The sequence below is a fragment of the Symphalangus syndactylus genome, chromosome 3 (genome assembly GCF_028878055.3).
Source record: "Symphalangus syndactylus isolate Jambi chromosome 3, NHGRI_mSymSyn1-v2.1_pri, whole genome shotgun sequence".
Lineage (NCBI taxonomy): Eukaryota > Metazoa > Chordata > Mammalia > Primates > Hylobatidae > Symphalangus > Symphalangus syndactylus.
In genome coordinates, this window is record NC_072425.2 from 51039958 (window position 1) to 51060132 (window position 20175).

Consider the following 20175-nt stretch of genomic DNA (forward strand, 5'->3'; position numbering starts at 1 on the left):
CCCACCCCTGCGCTCGGCACCCTCCCTGGGCTCACACCATTTGAGTGCCTCTGTCAGGCAAGGGCTGTTCCTGGTAGTTAGCTGTAATCACATCAGACTTGGGCTAGAACTGGGCAAGTGACTGAATGCTTCTGGGTGTGCATCCGTGCTGGGGTGCACATGTGTGTGCCTACTGGACTCAGCCAAACCCCGTACCCTTGAGTCCAGAAGAAGGTCCTAGAGGCTTCCTGAGGACATCCTCAGGGCTGGGACTGGCAAAGCCAGAGTCTCAAAGGCTGCTGCCACCCCTGCAGCCCCCGAGGGTCTCTTCTGTCCATTCCTGCCAGCCAGCTTGGGGTGCTGTGTGTGATTTGGCGGAGCAACCCGAAGCTTTCCAGGAGGAACGCAGGTGGCTGGAGCCTCCCCACCACCCTCGCTGCCAGGGTGAACAACTACAGTCGAGGCAGAAATGACACAGACATGGTTCTGTACAAAACCTGAAATATTTTTACTTTTTTAAAACTTTGATCTAAGTTGCCTTAGACCTCATGGACTCGATACAAGAGTAATATGAATTGGGAAATAAAACACTTTAATAGCCACGATAAACTTTGTTAGAAATGTACATGTTGCCAAAATAATAATAATAAAATTAAAAAAAAGAGAGAGAGAGAGAGAGAACAGCTTGATGTCCAGGTTAGATTATATAAATGCTCAACAAGGGCAGGGTAAAGGAAACTTTAAAAACACCAGTTCTGAATAAGCCTGGGGCCCCGCGAGACTCCCCCTCTCCCAGCCTCAGGCCCTAGGGACTGCGTCCCTCCAAACAGGACAAGTGGGAGTGGATAAGGCCTCCACCAAGCTGCCTCTCCCCATGGACAAAACATCCAGGTAATGGGTATATAAACAAAGCTCATAAGAAATGTACAAATATAAAAAGCTACAAACATTAATAAATTACAGCATCACAAAACACGGAAACACTTCACAAGGTGCTAGTAAAATAACTGTATCCCCCAATCCCCTCATCATACAAGAAGGAAAACAAAGAGCTGGTATTAAAGTTGAAGATTCATCTTCAAAATGTGTCTGAAATAGATCTTTTGTGTACTATTTGCTTCTGTAAAGACAGAGTGTAAGGCTGCACAGACATCACTTGTTTTTCAGGCAATACCTTAGTTCTTAAAAGAAAAAAATTATAATAATAAAAGGAAAGGAGAAGGAAAAAGCATCAGAACCCAACTGTCCATCTGACTCAGCAAAAAACTCGTATAAATGTTAATGAAGAACTCTATAGAAAGAAATTCCTAAAGATACTTTTACTCTTATAAAAAAGAAGTTATTTAAAAAGCTATTTACACGCTACATTCTATGAAAAATATGCTTCAGGAAATACATCTAAAATTAAAATACAGGATTGCCTGAGAAACAAATCCAGCCCCTCCGTGTCGATGGTGGACACACCATCCAGGTACGACCCATGCAGGCGACACCATACGCTGACACGGGAGAACAGAGAAGTGCCGACCGTAAGTCCTTGGGCCGCCTGGCCGCTGTCCCTTCCCCTGCCCTGCCAGTCCCAGGGCAGGGGTGCCTTGGCTGAGAAGTGCTTCTCCAGAGTGTGGCCAGCAGGGCAAGACGGTCCCTGCCACATGGCTTAGCCTGGGCCTCCCAGACCCCAAGATGTGGCTGAGCCCTTGCCCTTTCCTGGGGACCCCACAATGGCTCCCCTGCCCGCTAGCACACCAACCCAGCTGCCAGTCTTAGCTGCCCCCAAGAAATGCTCCTGGGCATTCAGGCCCAACACCCACCATCCTGCTGCCACCTGCCAACCAGAAAGCTCGAGGCAAATCCTTCCTCGCCTGCCGAGCACTGTCTGGACCCGGCTGAGAATCACTCAGGAAGAGAAGTGGGGACATAAACATCCCACTTGCTCCTCCTCTTTCTGTGTTCTTTGCCTTTTTTTAAGCCCCTGGAGACTGCCAGCCTGTGGCCAGCTCTGACTCTGGGGCTGGTGAGCATTGGCTCACTCCACCTTCCTTGAAGGACTCATGCTCTCAGCAGAGCTGCAGAGGCCCTGCAATCACACCCACGCTCAGGGGGCCTGGAGGCTGTCCTTAAAGTGGAATGAGCAGTCCTCAAACTTGCAGGGCCGCTTTTCTGGGACAGGTCACTCTTAGCAACTTGAGAAAAGACGTCCATTTTCAAATCAAGGGGCCACGCTGGGCTCGCTCTGCAGGCTGAAGGGACAGACGCTTGTTGGGGAGATGGCAGCCGGGAAGAGGCAAGGCCCTCCCTGGTGAGGCAGCTCGGCACCCTCCTGGGAGGCAGATGTTTTCGCGGGGCTCCGGGGGTCCTGAGCAGAGCAGAAGGATCCTGGCTTTCCAAACCTTAAAGGAGTAGTTTCCCGTTCCGATGAATTTTCAAAATTTTCCCAAGCCTCTGCTTGGCGGTCGCCATGCCCTTTTTCGTACGTTTTCCTAGGGGAGTCGGCAAGGGGACACAAAAAAGGAAGGTGAGCTAGATGGCAAGGGGCGTGGCATGCCAGTGGCAGGGAGGGTCCCGCTGACACTAAGGAGCAGCCTGCAGTCCCCCATCTGTAAAATGGGCCTTCGAAGCCCCAGCTCCGAGCTCCGTACCCCTCAGGGGTCTGGGATCACTGGCAAAGCCTCCGCCTCAGAGGCCGTGTCCTCAAGGGGCCCTGGCAGGTAGGATGGACATGGGCTTGGGGATGGCATTACGAGGAGGACATGAGGATGCGTGGGTGCACCCCCAGTAACAAGGCCAGGAGCCACTGCCAGCACCCCATGCTGCACCACTCAGCCTCCATAGCTGGCCGGCCCCACAGCTGGGGTGCAGGGGTGCAGGCAGATCAGGGCCTGAGCACGCCCACTGAGCAGAAGGATGAAAGCACACATGTCCTGTACTGTGGGACACGCTCACACAAAGATGCAACCAACTTGGACCACAGCACCCTGCCACCCGAGGCCCAGGAGCCCTCCCGATGTGCTGCCCTCCACCACGGGCCGAGTCTGCATGTCTGGGGCTGCCCAGGGGGGCAGGCAGGGCAGGGGGGCTGCAGGCTCCCTCCAGCAGGCACGGTACCTTTGGCAGCGGTGTTGTTGTTTGGAGACGATGCGGAGGGCCGCCTCTGTGTGAGAAAAACCCCAGGAGCCATGGGCTGGGAGGCACGGCCAGCCTGGGCCCCGGTGAAAGCGCCAGCGGCTGTGTACTCATGGTCGGCCAGGCTGCTGCTATGTGACTCAGGCGGGGGCTCTGGCGAGCTGCCCTCCTGTGAGGCCTGGCTGCTGGCCGTGCTGGTGGAGGCCGGGGTGGTGGAGGCCGGTGTGGTGGAGGCAGGGGTGGTAGAGGCTGGCGTGGTGGAGGTGGAGGTGGTGCCGGCAGAGATGGAGGTGGAGGTGGAAGGGGAGGTGGTGTTAGGAGTCAGCTTCCTCTTGGCACTCTTTTTTTTCTTGCTTTTCTGCTCCTCCTTTGAACAAAACATGCAGGGCAGCCTCAGATGCACAGCCCACTTGGGCCAACAGAGCAGGGAGCTCCCGGCATGGCCTTGCCAGGGGCCCTTGAGCACAGCAGGGCTGGGCAGCAGGGGCCTAAGCCCTGACTCTGGGCCGCTGGGGGCACAGGATGCACGGGGACAGGGTGCCAGCACCCACAGCAGCTGCCTGGCCTCCCCGTCAGTGTGAATTAACCTAGCAGTTGAGCCTGTAGGATGGCACTCCTACCCCATCACCCCACTCAGCGGCCATATACATCTCCCAGTTCTGCAAGAATATTCACTTTGATCTTAATAACTTCCTTGTGCGCCCAGATGAGGTCAGGCCTGGTTGGGAGGGTATGTGAGGCTCTAGGACCCTCCATTTCTGAGCTGGGAGGAGCTAAAGGTGGGAGATGAGATTTTTAGGAGCATGTAGAGACAGAACACCTCATTTCTCAACTGAGGACAACTCAAAAACACCCGCGTGATGCGGGGAGGGGAAGGGGAGCCCCCTCCAAGCTGCTGTTGTACCAGAGAGTAGCCCAGCTCTGGCACGAATAGGGCTGTCCAGTGTCAGGGCCCCAGTCGTCAACTCCTAGCTCCCCCGGACCCCACATGGGGAATTTAGGGCCTGGAAGAATAGGGCACTCTCTATTCAAATGTCCCCAAGCCTGTGACCACCCCTGGCTCAGTGGGTCTGTGCATGGGGTGGAAAAACAGGTGCCTTGGGGAACCTGAGCCCACCAGGTGGGGGTAGCAGGGACCTGGCTGCCATGTGTCCTTCTCGCCCCTCCTCACCTGCTGGGACAGCTTAGCTGCAGCGGCTGCCAGCCCGGTCTCGATGGAAGCCACCCGTGTACCCTCACGCACAGGCCTGTCCTGTCTTGGCACCGATGGGCCGACCCTTGCTGTGGAAAAGAAGGGCCAGCCCCCTCAAGCTGTAGGCCACGGCCTGTCCACCCCTACTGGTTTGGGGCTACCCTGCCCCCACCCCAGCCTGTGCCCCTGGCCAGGCAGCCTGAGCACAGGGCTTCCTGGCTGTGAAGCCGCCTCACAATAGGGCAGGGTCAGCTGCCCCACCCAAGGGGGAAGATGCCACAGTGGGGTCTGCATGGGGCAGAGCCCAGGAGGCCCAGCAACATCAGAGAGGCTGGGCAGGTGGGTGAGGGTAATGTGGAAGGTGGACAAGGCCTCACCCCACTGGCTGCCCCAGCAGGTGTCCCTCAGCCACCACCAAGTGGGTGCCTCTAGTACAAAGATGACCCTCACAGAGCTGCCCATTGAGGAAGAAACCAGAGAGGAGCCGGCCAGAGGAGTGAGGGCTTCTGAGTTGGGGCTGTATAGAAGCACATCTGGGCTCCCAGGCCCCCAGAAGCAAAGCAGAAGTGAAGCCCGCGGCATTCCTGCAAGCAGCCGACCATCCCCAGCGGGACAGGCTGCCCAGCCCTCAGGATAGGACAGGTGCACAGCTGAGCCCACATTCTCAGGGGCTGGAGGGACCACAGACAAAGTCACAGCTTCCACACTGCGTGTCGGGTGGACCACCTACCCCTGTCCCAGCACTACCTGTTGGGCTGTAGGGAGCGTCATCTGAGCCTTTCCTTTTCTTCGACCTGGACTTGAAGATGGGGTTGTCTTCGTCTGACTCCAGTGAGGGGTAAACTAGAGAGAGGCAGAGGGAAGGCGGGGCCCGCTGAGTGCAGGGCAGGTCCACGGAGGAGGAGGGCGGGGGAGTACAGGTGGCCGCAGACCTTCCTCACCAGCAACCCCAGGGCCTATGCTAAGGCCTGCCACGCTGTGTCACTGTCGGCTGTGATGGAAGCTGCCCATGGTGAGGACGCCCCAGGCATGGGCACAGGTGCCCCAGAGATTATCCAGAGGGGCAGGGACTCTCCAGACAAGAAAGCACCTGCAACTGCCTGCCCAGCCTCATCTGTGCAGCCTAGCCCCGGTGCCTGCAAGCCCCTGGCCTCTAAAGGCTGCCTTCCATACATCTGTTCACGGAGCTTGAGATCCCCAGAGGCCCCACCTGGAGGAAGCTACAGCAGAGAGTGGGGGACCAGGGAAGGATGGGACCCCACAATCAAACTAGGGCATCTCAACTCCTGCAAGAGAAACACTTTGAGGCTCCAGGAAAGGTTCTGTTTGGTGAAAACTCTCTGTTGCTATGAAAAAGGAAAACGTCTAACGTCCATGGAGGGTGGGCTCTGACAGCCCCCTCCCTGCCTGGCAGGTCTTGGTGGAGGGGACACTGTAGGACACGACCTGTGGCTGGTGGGGAGCTGCCCCAACACGGTGAGGCGGTGACCCTGTGACCCTCAAAAGCCAAGTGCCACCCTGCACTCACTGCAGGTTGTGGTCCTTCAACCTCCGAGGCCTGTCGAGGAATGCCCAGGACCCAAGGTTCAGGAGAGGCAAGATAGCGCCTGGCGCCACACACCTCCACAGAGCCCAGAAAACAGGAGTTCACTTTGCTGTCATTCTGTTTGTCAAACTAGAGTAGGCCCCACCACGAAGCCCAAGCCTGTCCACCAGATGTGGGCCCCGGCCAGTCTCGCTCACAGGAGGGTCTCCCGGGACAGCAGTCAGAGGCCGAGGGTTTTGCTGAGCTGAGGCCTGCTGTAACTTGGAGAGCTGCATGTTTATGCTACTGTCTCCATTCTCAGCCAGGCCTTCTAGGGCTGAGCGTAGGGCTTGCCCCATGCAGGAGTGACACTCACCGTAGTCTGAGTCCTTGAAGCAGGCATCCAGGTGGTCCTGCTCTTCCTCGTAGTCGTCCAGGTCCACACTGTTCTTGGCAGCCCTCTTCAGCAGTCGTTTGCCTGCACTCTTGCCACTGCCACCCCCATTCTTCCGGGCACCATGGGCAGCCAGTGAGCTCCCCTTGGCCTGGCCAGCGCCCCACGTGGTCTGCAGGCAGGAGTCGGAGGCCTGCAGGTTGGCCATGGACAGCATTCCCTGAATGGCTTCCTGTGTGCTGGGGGAGGCCGGGGGCTGGCTAGGGGCACAGAAAGACAGGCACTCAGCCCAGTGCTCTTGGCCTGCAGCCCAGGCACTTAGACAACAGCCTATGGCCTGAACGAACTCCTGCACAAACTCCTGGCCCGGGTGGCAGGCAGAGGGCGTGGAGCAGAGAGGGTGGCAGTGAGCTGATGAATTCTCCCTTGGAAGAGGCCAGCCACTCCCCTCATCCAGCTCTGCTCATCCACCCATACGCCACAGGGAGGGCTGGAGGCCTGGAGACAGAGATGGGCATGGAGAGGAGACGGAAGACAGCAGATGGGAAGGAGGGTCCAGACCCTCATATGGTCACGCACTGGTCTCTCACACCTTAAAGCCAGCAAGCCGACTCAGTGACCTCCCTCCTGCACCCCAGCCACTCTGTGTACCCCCTCGGTCCACCCTGTGCCTCTCTCCCAACTACAGAACTAGCCCTGGGCATTCCTTACCCCACTTTGTAGGGAACCTTCCCACGTGTCACCGTGACATGGGGCAGCGCAGCCCACTCCCTCCCATGGCACACGCTTTCCCCAGTGACCTGCAACTTCTCTCCACACCCACACCTGTACCCGCACCTGCATCTACACCTATACCTACCCTCACACCTGCACCTGCATCTACACCTGTGCTTACACCTACACCCATACATGCATCTACACCTGTACCTACTCCTATACCCATACCTGCATCTACACCTGTACCTCCAACCACACCTGCATCTACACCTGTACCTACCTCCACCCCTGCACCTGCATCTACACCTGTGCCTACCTCCACCCCCGCAACTGTATCTACACCTGTACCTACCCCCACCCCCGCACCTGCATCTACACCTGTACCCACCCCTGCAACTGTATCTACACCTGTACCTACCCCCACCCCCGCACCTGCACCTACACCTGTGCCTACACCCATACCCACACCTCCATCTACACTGGTGCCTACACCTACACCTGTACCTGCATCTACACCTATACCTTCCCCCACACCTGCACCCACACCTGCATCTACACCTGTACCTACACCCATACCTGCATGTACACCTGTGCCTATTCCCACATTCACACCTGCATCTATACCTGTGCCTACTCCCACACCCACACCTGCATCTATACCTGTGCCTACTCCCACACCCACACCTGCATCTGCACCTGTGCCTACTCCCACACCCACACCTGCATCTGCACCTGTGCCTATTCCCACACCCACACCTGCATCTACACCTGTGCCTACTTCCACACCCACATCTGCATCTACACCTGTGCCATTCCCACACCCACACCTACATCTACACCTGTGCCTACTCCCACACCCACACCTGCATCTACACCTGAGCCTACTCCCACACCTACACCTGCATCTACACCTGTGCCTACTCCCACACCCACATCTGCATCTACACCTGTGCCTACTCCCACACCCACACCTGCATCTACACCTGTACCTACTCCCACACCCACACCTGCATCTACACCTGTGCCTACTCCCACACCCACATCTGCATCTGCACCTGTGCCTACTCCCACACCCACACCTGCATCTACACCTGTGCCTACTCCCACACCCACATCTGCATCTACACCTGTGCCTACTCCCACACCCACACCTGCATCTACACCTGTACCTACTCCCACACCCACATCTGCATCTACACCTGTACCTACTCCCACACCCACACCTGCATCTGCACCTGTGCCTACTCCCACACCCACACCTGCATCTACACCTGAGCCTACTCCCACACCCACACCTGCATCTACACCTGTGCCTACTCCCACACCTACATCCACACCTGCATCTGCACCTACCCCCACACATGCACCCCCACCTGCATCTACACCTGCACCTACCCCCCACCCTGCAGCCCCACCTGCATCTACACCTGCACCCCCACCTGCATCTACACCTGCACCTACCCCCACACCTGCATGCACCTGCACAAAGACCTGCAGCTGCATCTGCACCTGAACAGGCACAGCTGCACCTCAGCTCAGCCCAAGTTCACCCACTTCTGGCAGGCTCCACACAGACTCCCAGGCTTTCTCTTTGCCCTGTCCCCACCCCTGCTGCCCTCAGCTTCAGATGGCCCCTCCCATAGCGCCCAGCCTGTCTCTCATCTGCATCCTCCTCCTCTGCTCCATGCCTATGCACACACCTCCTCCTGTCTACACTGGCTCCCCTCCTTCCAGAAGAAGCTTCTGAGACAGCCGGTGTGTGATCAGCCTGTCTAGGCTCATAGAGTGGTGAGATGGGGTGACCACTGTCATCCCACAGAACCAGGGGCTTGGTGCTGCTGGACAGCAAGGACCCCCAAGGCCAAGTCCTGGGCTCCTTGGGGACCTCCCTGCCAGGCCCTCCCATGGGATCCAGCCTTGGCCTCTTCATAGGGCCCTGCCCCACTGCCCACAACCCCCTGCAGCCAGGACCCTCACCTGTGCACCAGAACTACCTGGGAAGCTTTACAAATGTCAAGGCCCAGGCCCCACCTGGAAACTCTGAGTCAGGGGCCTGCCCTGGGCTCCAGATGCTGTATGTAGCCAGGACAGGTGTCCCAGGTTTCCCCACCACTCACGCGGTCCAGCCCAGCAGGTACACCCTGCAACGTCCCTTTCTAGTCCTCACCCTTGCCCACTTCCCTGTGGCCCAAACCTGGCCCCAGGACAAGGCAGCCCACCCCACCTTACAGGGGAGGCCCAGCCACACCTGTCACTGCATATAGCCACTCCTGGGCCCATACTTGGGGCACACGGGGTGCCTGCTGTCCTCTCCCTCTGCTCCCTGGACCTGCCCCTTCAGGACTCCTGCATCAGCATCACTGTCTCTCGAGCTGCCCATCCCCTCTCCACCACTTCCCAGAAGCACTGGAGGCACTTTCATTAAACCATTCAAATGGGAGGGGCTGGGAAGCCTGTGACTGTGAGCACACCCAGGGAGTGTATGGGGGCTTGTATACCCAGAACCCCTTGCCAGAGACAGCACACATGAGACAAGAAGGAAGAGGCCAATACAGTGGCAGGCGGGCCACCCAGCTCTGCATGCCTGTGCCCACCTCTGTTACCAGAGGGAGACTGAGGCACCTGGGGCAGCAGCCCCACTAGGACAAGTCCTGGTTCAGAAGCAAGAGGGCTCCCAAGACTGAGGCTCTGCTACAGCAGGACAGGGACAGGAAGCTGCCATAGGGAGCCCGGACACAGAGGGAGTCATAGGGCTGATGAGGCAACTTGGACAAAAGCTACCCATGCTGGACAGCGCTGAGGCCCGAACCCACTGCTTTCTGAGGGTCTGGCAGACTCAGGGGGATGCCCAGTGCTGGGGCAGGCACCCTCACTGCAGCCCTCACCAATGCCACCTCCCAGGCCCTGTCTGAGACACACTGGACTGCGTTGCATTTTGGGTTTCACAGGAACTGAATAGGATTGAGGTTTGAAAGCCACAACAATGGGAAAATCAAGCATGGTCAGCCTCAAGCACTCCTCAGAAGGCACTGCCGGGAGCTGCCCCCACAGTGCCAGGACCACACTGCCCCTGCCACACAAGCTGCATCGCTGAAGGCCTGCCAAAGTGAGCGCAGTCACTTCTGCCCTCACTGACATCTCCGCAGGAACAGGCTCTCCCAGCCCCAGCTCAGGAGACAGCCAGAGCACACAGCTTGCCCTGCAGCCTCTGGCAGGCCCTGCCCTGACCCCTCAACTGGCCTGCAAGGCCCAGACAGACTGGAGGGTGGGGGCCTGCACCTAGCTACGGGGGGCTGGGGGTTGGCCAGGGACACCCACTAAGAGGGTCCACGCCATGCCATCTGGGCAACCCAAGAGGGTGAGGGCTACATGCCCGGGTCCCGCAGGGTTGCTGGTGAATCAATGAGCAACGTCTAACTAGTCGGCATGGAAAATAATACTTTTAATCCACCAATTATCATACTCAAATCCTCTCCTTTTCCCCCAGCAGTAAACACTGAGCAAACTATCCACGATAAATTAACATATTTTCCTCCATTTTCTTCAGCAGTTTTTTCCAAGCAGCCGATACTTAAAACAGAGCAAATGGACCATCAAAAACTGACCTACGCTCCAAATGGGAGACTTTGGGAGAGGAACTGCCTGCAGCGGGCTGAGGGGGGCCGGCGGCCTCAGTGGCCCCTAGCAGGCACATGTGCACGTGCACACTGCCCCGAGGCACGGCCTAGTTGTGCGTGGCGGGGAAGCTCTGGGTCTTTTGTTATCAGTGTGTCCATGGATGGGTTGCACCACTCCCGGGCTCAGATTCACAGCCAGGAGCCCAGGACACAGCACCTCCTCACAGACTTGAGTACAAAACCCTCCCCACCTCTGTCCCCATCTCCATGCCCCCTGCAAGTCCCAGGTGCCCACAACAAAGCGCCTGGTGGCCCCCGGGCTCTTGGCCCTGTCTGCCCTCATCTTGGGTGGCCTCAGACACCCCTCACCCCCAGGGCCCCCAGGCCTCTCCATGGACCTTGGGAGGGGCCTAGGGTGTTTAGGGGCCTCTCCTGCCCCTGAGGCCAGTCACTGAGGTGTCGGTTAGTGCATACTTCTTCCCAGAAGACAGGCATCCCCCAAAGAGCTGTGTGAAGCACCACAGCCTCCGATAGGCAGGAGGAGCTCACAGCCAGGCTTCACCCCCAGCCACAAGCACATCTCTGCAGCAAGGGGCTTAACATGGACGGGAACCACCTAGTGCCAAGCAGGAAATCTGTCCCCTAAGGCGCTGTGGAAGCCTCCCGTCATGCTTCACTCCCATTAAAATAAAAGCACCTTACAGCTGGCTTTCTGATCAATATTACATGAACATAATACTGCATGTAAAACAGTAATATATGAAATAAAATGCGGCCAACTGATTTAGCAAGAGCTCTTTTCAATCAAGCCCTTAATCTACCTTGCCCAAGCCCCCCATCTGTCTAAAAGCAGGCCTGCCCTGCAGCCTCCACCTGCTCACTGAACAAGCTCGGGGCTGTGTGGAGCAGTTAGCAGCACGGCCCTGGGTTGCCCATGGATTCTGGAAACCACAGAGTCTCTGAGGCACATCTTGCGAACTGAGCAGGACCCAAGCACGGGCTCCATCTTCCTCAATCCAAGTCACTGCTGGACAAGGGACCAGCCGCACACATCCAGATATCACTGCCCAGCACTAGTCAACCCTCCAGGACCCCCAAGCTCAGGTTCTGCAATCAGGCAGATGGAGATTCTGGGCCTGCCTCTGCTGCTTCCTAGCAGTGTGGCCATGTGCAAGTTTAAGCTCTCAGAGCCTCGGTTTCCCGATCTGTGCAATGGGAATCTGCAGCTGTCAAGAAGACCAGGAGAGCTGTGCTCCCCATGGCCGCTGCAGCCCCCGACATGGGCCCAGGGGCACCATGGAAGGGGCTACACCTCTGCCCCCTGGGTTACCTGTCTGTAGTACATGTGGAAATTCCATAAGATTTCCACGTGAAAAAAACAACAGTCTCGGCGCATAAAATTGAAAACCTGTGGTTCTGAGAGAATTTACCCAAAAAATAAAAAGAAAAAGAAGCCCTTGATTGAAAGCAAAGCCCCAGTGGGACGAACCAGTCCGGCATGTGTACCCTGAGGTGTGCCCTTCTGCCTAGGCCCAGGGGCGGCTCAGCACTGGCTCCAGCTGTGCGTCTACCTCACAGGCTCCCACCATCATGGCCGAGGGCCAGCCCTGGGCCTGCCTGGTCCCCGCTCTTGGGTGCTGCCGGGTGGTGGGGCCCACCTGCTGGGGTTGTACTCCAGGGCGCCGACCTCCTCACTGGCCTGCAGCAGGTCCAAGATGCCGGCTGCCGAGCTCCCACTCTCCTTCTTGACTCTGGCATTGCGGCTGGGCTTGGTGTCTGTGTCGATGTGCAGCGAACCCTCATCCGAGGAGTCATCACTCTGCTGCGCGAGGGACAGGGCTTCGGTCAGGGGAGGGTCTGGCCACCGAAGTGGCCTGGAAGTTGGGAGGGGGATACTTTTTCCCTTCAGGGACTAAACTAGGTTTTTTAACGTTTTTATTTATTTTATTTTTATTTTTATTTATTTATTTTTGAGATGGAGTCTCGCTCTGTCGCCCAGGCTGGAGTGCAGTGGCGCGATATTGGCTCACTGCAAGCTCCGCCTCCCGGGTTCACGCCATTCTCCTGCCTCAGCCTCCCAAGTAGCTGGGACTACAGGTACCCGCCACCACGCTTGGCTAATTTTTTGTATTTTCAGTAGAGACGGGGTTTCACCATGTTAGCCAGGATGGTCTCGATCTCCTGACCTTGTGATCCACCCACCTCAGCCTCCCAAAGTGCTGGGATTACAGGCGTGAGCCACTGCGCCCAGCCAGTTTTGTAACGTTTTTAAAGAGCTGCTGCCCTTCTAATGAACACTGCTGGGGTCAGACAAAGGCCCCTGGAGCCGACGGGCTGGATGGCCGACACACGGACACACGGGGCAGACGTGGGTGCCAAAGCGCTCTCAGAACCACAAAGGACCAAACTGTCTTCACACTGTGCACCATAATTCACAGAGGAACTCTGGTTCAAAGGAACCCTTACACGAGACAGCCCCAGTGTGTAATACATGTAAAGAGACACCGCCATGGTTGGAAGGAGAGGTGGGGGCAGGGCCTACAGCCCCACAGGGACCTCAGGCTGGAGGAAAGCAGTTAATACACTAGATCCTGATAACCTCCCCTGGCAGGAGGCTCAGTGGGGGCACACCCCTCGCACGCCCAGGCAGAGATGACCACTGTGTCTTAGAGTTGGATGTGACCTTAGAACACTCATGAAAGGGTGGGGTGAGGGTAAGGGGCCCCTTCGCCATCTCATGCAGAAACACCCCCAGAGACCGCCCTGGAGTCACTCAAACCATGGCCTTGGGGACTGCCTAGAGATGCCCCCCGAGACCAAGGGGGGCCCGTAAGGCAGCTCACCTTGTATGCTGCCGAGTCCAGCTTTGGCTTCGTGACAGGCGTGGGCAGCACAGCCTTCTTATCCAACAAGACTGAAAGCACAGCAGATGGGAGTCCAGCGGGAGGCCTTGCGGGGAGCCAGCCACCCCGGGAAGACCTCTCAGGGGCAGGACGGGCCTCTCCCACACCCCTCCCCCAACACTCCCTCCCAAACTCACAGGACAAGTCCCTTTTCGGGGCATTTTTCTTCCTCCTGATGGGAAACTCGTCGATCTTGAGCTCACCGTCGTCCGACACGTACTCATACTCATCCCGCACGGGCTTGGGCTTGTCCTCCTTGAAGTTCTGCAAGGCCCCGAACACACCAGGGCTTGTCGGGGGCCTGAGAGCCTTGGAGCTAGGGCAGAAGCGAGTGGGTCAGCAGCATCCACATAGCCCCATGGCCAGCGGACAGGTGGGACCTCCCAAGGGGTCCCCTGCCAGGGCCACGGCATGATGGCCTCCAGGAGGCAGGTGACATTGCCACCATTTGAATTTCCATCCAAAGAAGCCTCAGGCCCAGTTGAGATGGGAGGAGGGTAGAGGTCCCAAGCCTCTGCAGACAGGAGGCCAGGCTGGGCCTTCAGTCCCTACTGTGGGAAGCTATCTGCCCACAGGAGGGGACACTCCCCAACCCGATGGCCTCCTACTCAATGCTGTGCCTCCCCACACACCACATTCAGGCAGAGAGAGCCCTTCCCCAGGCAGTTTAGATGCTCAAGACAGTGACCTCCAACTGTCCCAGGGCCACTGGGCAAGCTTAAGCCCTGCCTTGGGCCTGCCTAGGAATCCTGGCACATGCTGAATTGGTCTTTAACAGGAAAAGGATCCAAGTTTCCTGGTTTTTTTCTCCATAGCTATGCTGGAAAAATAAACTCAGGGCCAGGGCTACAGGATAGATGTAACAGTCTAAGAAACTGTGTGTAATTTGTCTCCCTGCCCAGGTGAAGGAAGACTACTTCAGAGCTTGGCCTGCAAGCAGCTCCAGCCTTTGCCTTCCCAGGGGTTTGAGGACAGGTTTCTCTCTCTCTATAGTAGCAGGGACAACAGGCTGAGGCAGAAAAGTCTGGAACTTCAAACATACACAGCTCCAATTCTGAGCAAATGGAAGTGCAGACACCTGGATAGCGTGCCCAGGTGAGGCTGCTTCCAATGCTCTAAGTGAAAGGGCAGCGAGCCCACTGCCTTACAGGCTGGGCCACAGAACACACAAGTGTACACAGGCTAGAGTCACACCGCTCTTTCTCATCTCCATCGTCAACTCCCTAGCACCATCACAGAGTGAATGCCATTTAATAGCTTCCCAGGAACCTAGAAGCAGAGCTTCAGATAAAGCAAGCGACATGCCCAGGGTCATGAAGCTGGGCAGCCAAAGGACCCCACAGACCTGCCCCTTGGCTGAACGGCCTCGCATATTGCCCTGAGCTCCCTGACCCTCATAAGACCCTGCCTGGGCACTGCTCCCATTCTCCACCACCCAGAAAGAGGCCTTCTCCTCCCATCTCTTCAATGAGGAAACTACAACCCGGCCAAGTTAATCAGTGGCTGCTGCAGAAAAGTGGCCGCCCCTCCTGCTGGGACCTGTCTGACTCCAGCCAGGCCTGAGGCCTCAGCAGGTGACATGCCCCACGCACTGGGAGCACACACAGGCCCAAGTGTTGCCGCTGGAACCGTGAGGCTCTTGAGGTTGCCACCGGGCTCACAGCCCTCCACACCCCTCGCCTCACCCCGAGGCTCATCCAGCATGCCCATACCACTCAAACACACCCCCTAATCTCTGCTCAGTGCCATCTCCAGGAGGCCCTTCTGACTCCCAGATGGGTCATGTTCTCAGCACCCAGGGTCCCATGTCAGGTTCACACCAGGCCCTCCCCATTGGCCACTGGGCTCTGAGAGCCAGGACCCTGTTCCCCACACACATCCTCAGCACCAGCTCACAAGAGCCACACATCTAACATTCATGGAGTGTCACGGCCTCCCTCCCTGCCTGGGTGGCCATCCCTCACTGCAGGCTGGCTGCATCTTCCAGCCCAGCCCCACCCAGGCATGTCTGCTTCCTTACAGCCACCCTGCAGGTGGAGCATGGTGGGAGGCAGGGATGTGGCTCTGCTGGTGTCTAGGCCTGAAGAAGACGTGCCAGGAACAGGGCTGCAATCAGTGAGGTCAGCAGCTCAGAGGGAGAGGAGTCCCCAGAGGTGTGTCAGCCAAAGGCTGTGTGTGTATGGGGTATGTGATGTGCAGTGTGTGGTTGTGTGTGATGCGGTGTGTGGTGTGTGAGATGCACAGTGCATGCATGGTGTGTGTGTAATGTGTGTGTGGTATAAGGCAGTGTGTGTGATGCAGTATGTACGGTGTGTGTGATGTGGGTTACATGCGAGGTCACCCCTCCCATCCAGGCACTCACATACCCGAGGAGCGAGGTCACCCCTCCCATCCAGGCACTCACATACCCGAGGAGTTTCTTGTTGGAGAAAGAAAAAGAGAACTTGTTGTCTTTGTTTCCAGCTAGAGGCGACTTCTCTAGCTTCTGCTCCTCTTCCATCTTCAGTAAGGAGTCGGGTTTGCTGTTCTGAAAAGCAAGACCAGGGCCGTCCCTGAGCCCCACACAGAAGTGGGGGGTCAGGACCCCAACTAGTGTCAGTGGGAAGAGGCAGCTGCTGGGAACACGCCCAAGGAAAGTCACCCATAGCTCCGGTGGCCACCCAGGCCAATGCGGGGTGCTCAGGGGCCTGCACCCCATGGACTCAGTTCCTCGATGCTGCCTGGCCCCCAGGGAGTGGGAATGAAAACCAGAGTGTGGACCGTGAAGGGAAACACTGTCAATATACAGGGTGTACACTCAACCTCTTGCATCCCAACCAACTCAGAGGAAGACATAGTCCATGGGTGGTCACACACACCTCAGACCCACATAAGCACACCCCACAGCACTACCTACTCAGGACAAGCAGACACATGTCTGCACATTCCTACACACACAGGGCCTCACAGATTCATCTCTGCTCACACTCACCAAGCTGACACACACGCGTGCATGCACACGTGCACTTCTCACCTTGTACTTCCACTTGGCCTCTGACTTGCTCTTGGTTTGCTCTCGAATTTCCAGCCTCTCCACATCATTCTGCATGTGAACCACATCTTTGTTGGGCACACTCAGGACGCTCTTTGTGGCCTAGGAAAAAGGGCTGCTGTGACCCACAGGCAGACATAGAGGGCTGGTGGGACTCCCTTGAGCCACAGATTCCCTGTCTCCTTCTGGCCCATGTGCTTGCAGCTCAAGCCTCCATCCATCTACCCATCCACGCATCCATTCACCCACCCATCCATGTATCCATTCACCCACCCATCCATCCATCCATTTATTGATTCATTCGTTCATCCATCCACTCATCCATCCATCTGTTCATTCATCTGCCCACCCATTCATCCATTCATTCATCTCGTTCATTCATCCACCAATCCATCCATCCACTCACCCATTCGTTCATTCATCCATCCATGCACCATGCATTTGTTCATCTTGTTCATCCATCCATCCATCCATTCATCCGCCCACCCATCCATCCATTCGTTCATCCCATTCATCCACCCACCCATTCATCCATCCATGCATCCATTTATTTATCCATCTACCCATCCACTTATCCATCCATCCATTTTTTCATCTATCCATCCATCCATCCATCCATCCATCCACTCATCCATTTATCCATCTCCCCATCCACTCATCCATTCGTCCATCCATCCATCCATTTGTTCATTCATTCATTCATCCACCCATCCACTCACTCAATCATCCACCCATTCATCCATCTACCCATCCATTCATTTACCCATCGATCGGTCCATTCACCCACCTATCCACCCATCCATTTATTCATCTATCTATCCATGTATCTGCTCACCCATTCATTCATCCATCCATCTATCCATCCATCTATTCGTTATCTATCCATCCATCCACCCATTCATTCATTTATTCATCCACCCACCCATTTGTTCATCCATCCATTCATCCACCCACCCATTTGTTCATCCATCCATTCATCCACCCATCCATCCACCCACTCATCCATCCACTCACCATTTGTTGATTCGTTCATCATCCACCCATCCATCCATTCATTTATCCACCCATCCATTTGTTCATCCACCTTTCCATCCATTCATTCATCCATCCATTTATTCATCCATCCAATTTTTTCATTCATCTATCCATGTTTATTCATCCATCATCTACCCATCCATTCCATCCATCCATCCATTTGTTCATCCATCCATCCATTTATTCATCAATCCATCCATCTACCCACCCAACCATCCATCCATTTTCATCTATCCACCCATGCATCCATTCATCTATCCATCCACCCATCCATCTTACGCACTCATCCATCCATCTACCCACTCATCCATCCATCCCTTCATTATTCCATCCATCCATTCATCCATTCATTCATCTACCCATTCATTCATTATTCCATTCATCTACCTACCCATTCATTTATTCATTCTTCCTTCAATCCATCCATCCACCCATTCACCCATCCATCCATTCATTCATCCATCCATCCACCCATCCATCAATTCGTTCATCTAGCCATCTATTCATTCATCTATTCATCCATTCGTTAATCCATTCAACCATCCAGCCAGCCAGCCATTCACCGATTCATTCATTCATCCATCCATCTGTTCATCCATTCATCCACCTATTCATTCATTCACCCATTCATCCAGCCATTTAGCCATCCATTCATTTGCTCATGCATTCATTCATGCTTGCCCTGAGAAAGAGAACACAAAAGTGTCCCACTGGCCGGGCGCGGTGGCTCACGCTTGTAATCCCAGCACTTTGGGAGGCCGAGGCGGGTGGATCACGAGGTCAGGAGATCGAGACCATGGTGAAACCCCGTCTCTACTAAAAACACACAAAAAATTAGCCGGGCGTGGTGGCGGGCGCCTGTAGTCCCAGCTACTCGGAGAGGCTGAGGCAGAAGAATGGCGTGAACCTGGGAGGCGGAGCTTGCAGTGAGCCAAGATCGCGCCACTGCACTCCAGCCTGGGCGACAGAGCGAGACTCTGTCTCAAAAAAAAAAAAAAAAGGTGTCCCACTACACCCCTGTGATGCCAGCCCTGAAGTGTCCTGGCCCCCAGGAAGTAGATAACAACCTCCTCCTGGCAGAAGCTCACACTCAATGGTGCTTCAGGGGTTCATGGTCCTTGAAGCCCAGACCTAAGATCCTCTAGTCAGAGTGGGTCTTCAGGGCTGGGCCCATCTCTTCACTGTCCACAGGGGCTCAGACTATCAGGGCAACCCTGCTCTTGTCCTCACCCCTGAACCCCCTCCCCTCCAATGGCATTCTCCCTGTTGTTTCTGCACAGACACCTCATCTACCTTCAGGTTTCAACCTCAATGCCTTGGCCCCAGGGAGGACCCAGGGCTTCTTTGTCCCCTGGCAACTGCTTATCTGGCTAGGAAACCTAAACCAGACATCCCCTCCTGGAAAACCACCATGCCTCCTCCACCAGGTGTCCCTCTTGGGTGCCACCTCTGCCACAGCACACACACATTGTGTTGCCTTCCTCAATGAGGGCCCCTCTTCAGGCCCACTGCTCTGTGGCTTGCCGGGCAGAGCCTGTCCACTCTGGGGGGTCTGGGCCTGGATGCTGCAGGACTGGGTCAGGACCAGGCAGGGAAGTGCATCTTCTGGGCATACAAGCCCACAGCAAGAGCCCAGACCCCCACATCTTCTCAGGGGCCCCTGGGGAACAAGGACAATGGGCCCTAGCTATCTCCATGGGACTGGCCCCCAAGAGACGCTGCAGCACCTCTGGTGACAAGGTGCGGAGTCAGGGTGAGGGGGGCCCACCTTGCCCTTCTTGGGCGGCTCCATCTTGGTCAGTGCCTCCTTGGTGTGGGCTTCAAGCAGGTCCAGGTTGGGGATGGTGGGCGAGGCTGACTCCCGGGACTTCTTCCCTTTCTTCTTGCCTCCATCTTTGAGCTTCAGCGTTTTGGGGGGCCTTGGGGGCTTAGGGGGCTTCGGGGGCTTGGGGATTTTGGACGGCTTGGGCATCTTCACAGTTTTGGGAGTCTTTTTTTTGGACACTTTCTCCAGGAGGGATTGAGGCGGGGTGGCCTCAATGGGAGACGGGGGCTCCTCCTTCTCCCGGTCCCCGTCACACACCTCATCTGATGAGGCGACAGTATTCACTTCCGGTCGGACAGCTTTGGAGGCATTCTGGGATACAGGAAGGAGAGGGTCACATGCTGCTTCTGCCAAACTGTGGCCCAGGAGGGTCCACACACCAGGATGCTGGAGACCCTCACTGCCAGGCTGGCGGGGAGCTATCAGCCCAGAAAGGCTCAGCTACCCCACACCATCATGTGACACACTCACACCCAAACCACGCTGTTGTGTGACACACTCACACCTGCCACATGCCATCAGTCACTTGCTCTCCCCAAGGCTCTTCTGTCCTACCCCAGCACAGCGGCTGGGGGCTCATCCAGGATCACACAAGCTGGGACTGGAGGGGCTGAGTCAGGGGCTCCTCCCACAGAGTGCCCTCCCCATGGGAGCTTCAGAGAGGCTGGTGCCATTTCTCAGTCCCTACACACTCACACCAGGACACAGACCCAGCCAGAGACCTAGGACCCTGAGCCCTCACAAACGCAAATTCGCCCAGGAAAGTGCAAGGAGGACCGTCTGGGGCACTGGCCTTCCTGGAACTGGCAGCTCTGTGTCAGGCTGGCCCCTGGA

General features: G+C 56.4%; 1 protein-coding gene across 4 annotated transcripts in view; it reads right to left on the minus strand.

Annotated features, from left to right (window-relative positions):
- Window positions 1–466: 466 nt before the first annotated feature.
- Window positions 467–20175, minus strand: part of PHF2 (PHD finger protein 2) — a 101246-nt gene continuing 81537 nt past the window's right edge. For 3 of the 4 annotated variants that reach the window (XM_055271864.2, XM_063636200.1, XM_063636201.1), the window contains 11 exons: window positions 19285–19653; window positions 16464–16583; window positions 15859–15977; window positions 13588–13766; window positions 13391–13461; window positions 12206–12369; window positions 6196–6473; window positions 5042–5137; window positions 4274–4383; window positions 3085–3469; window positions 467–2459 (listed from right to left, as the gene is read on the minus strand). In XM_055271864.2, coding sequence (XP_055127839.1) covers window positions 2371–2459; window positions 3085–3469; window positions 4274–4383; window positions 5042–5137; window positions 6196–6473; window positions 12206–12369; window positions 13391–13461; window positions 13588–13766; window positions 15859–15977; window positions 16464–16583; window positions 19285–19653 — 1980 coding nt within the window. In that variant the 3' untranslated portion in view covers window positions 467–2370. The remainder of the gene's footprint in view (window positions 2460–3084; window positions 3470–4273; window positions 4384–5041; window positions 5138–6195; window positions 6474–12205; window positions 12370–13390; window positions 13462–13587; window positions 13767–15858; window positions 15978–16463; window positions 16584–19284; window positions 19654–20175) is intronic. The other variant, XM_055271865.2, reaches the window with a different exon arrangement.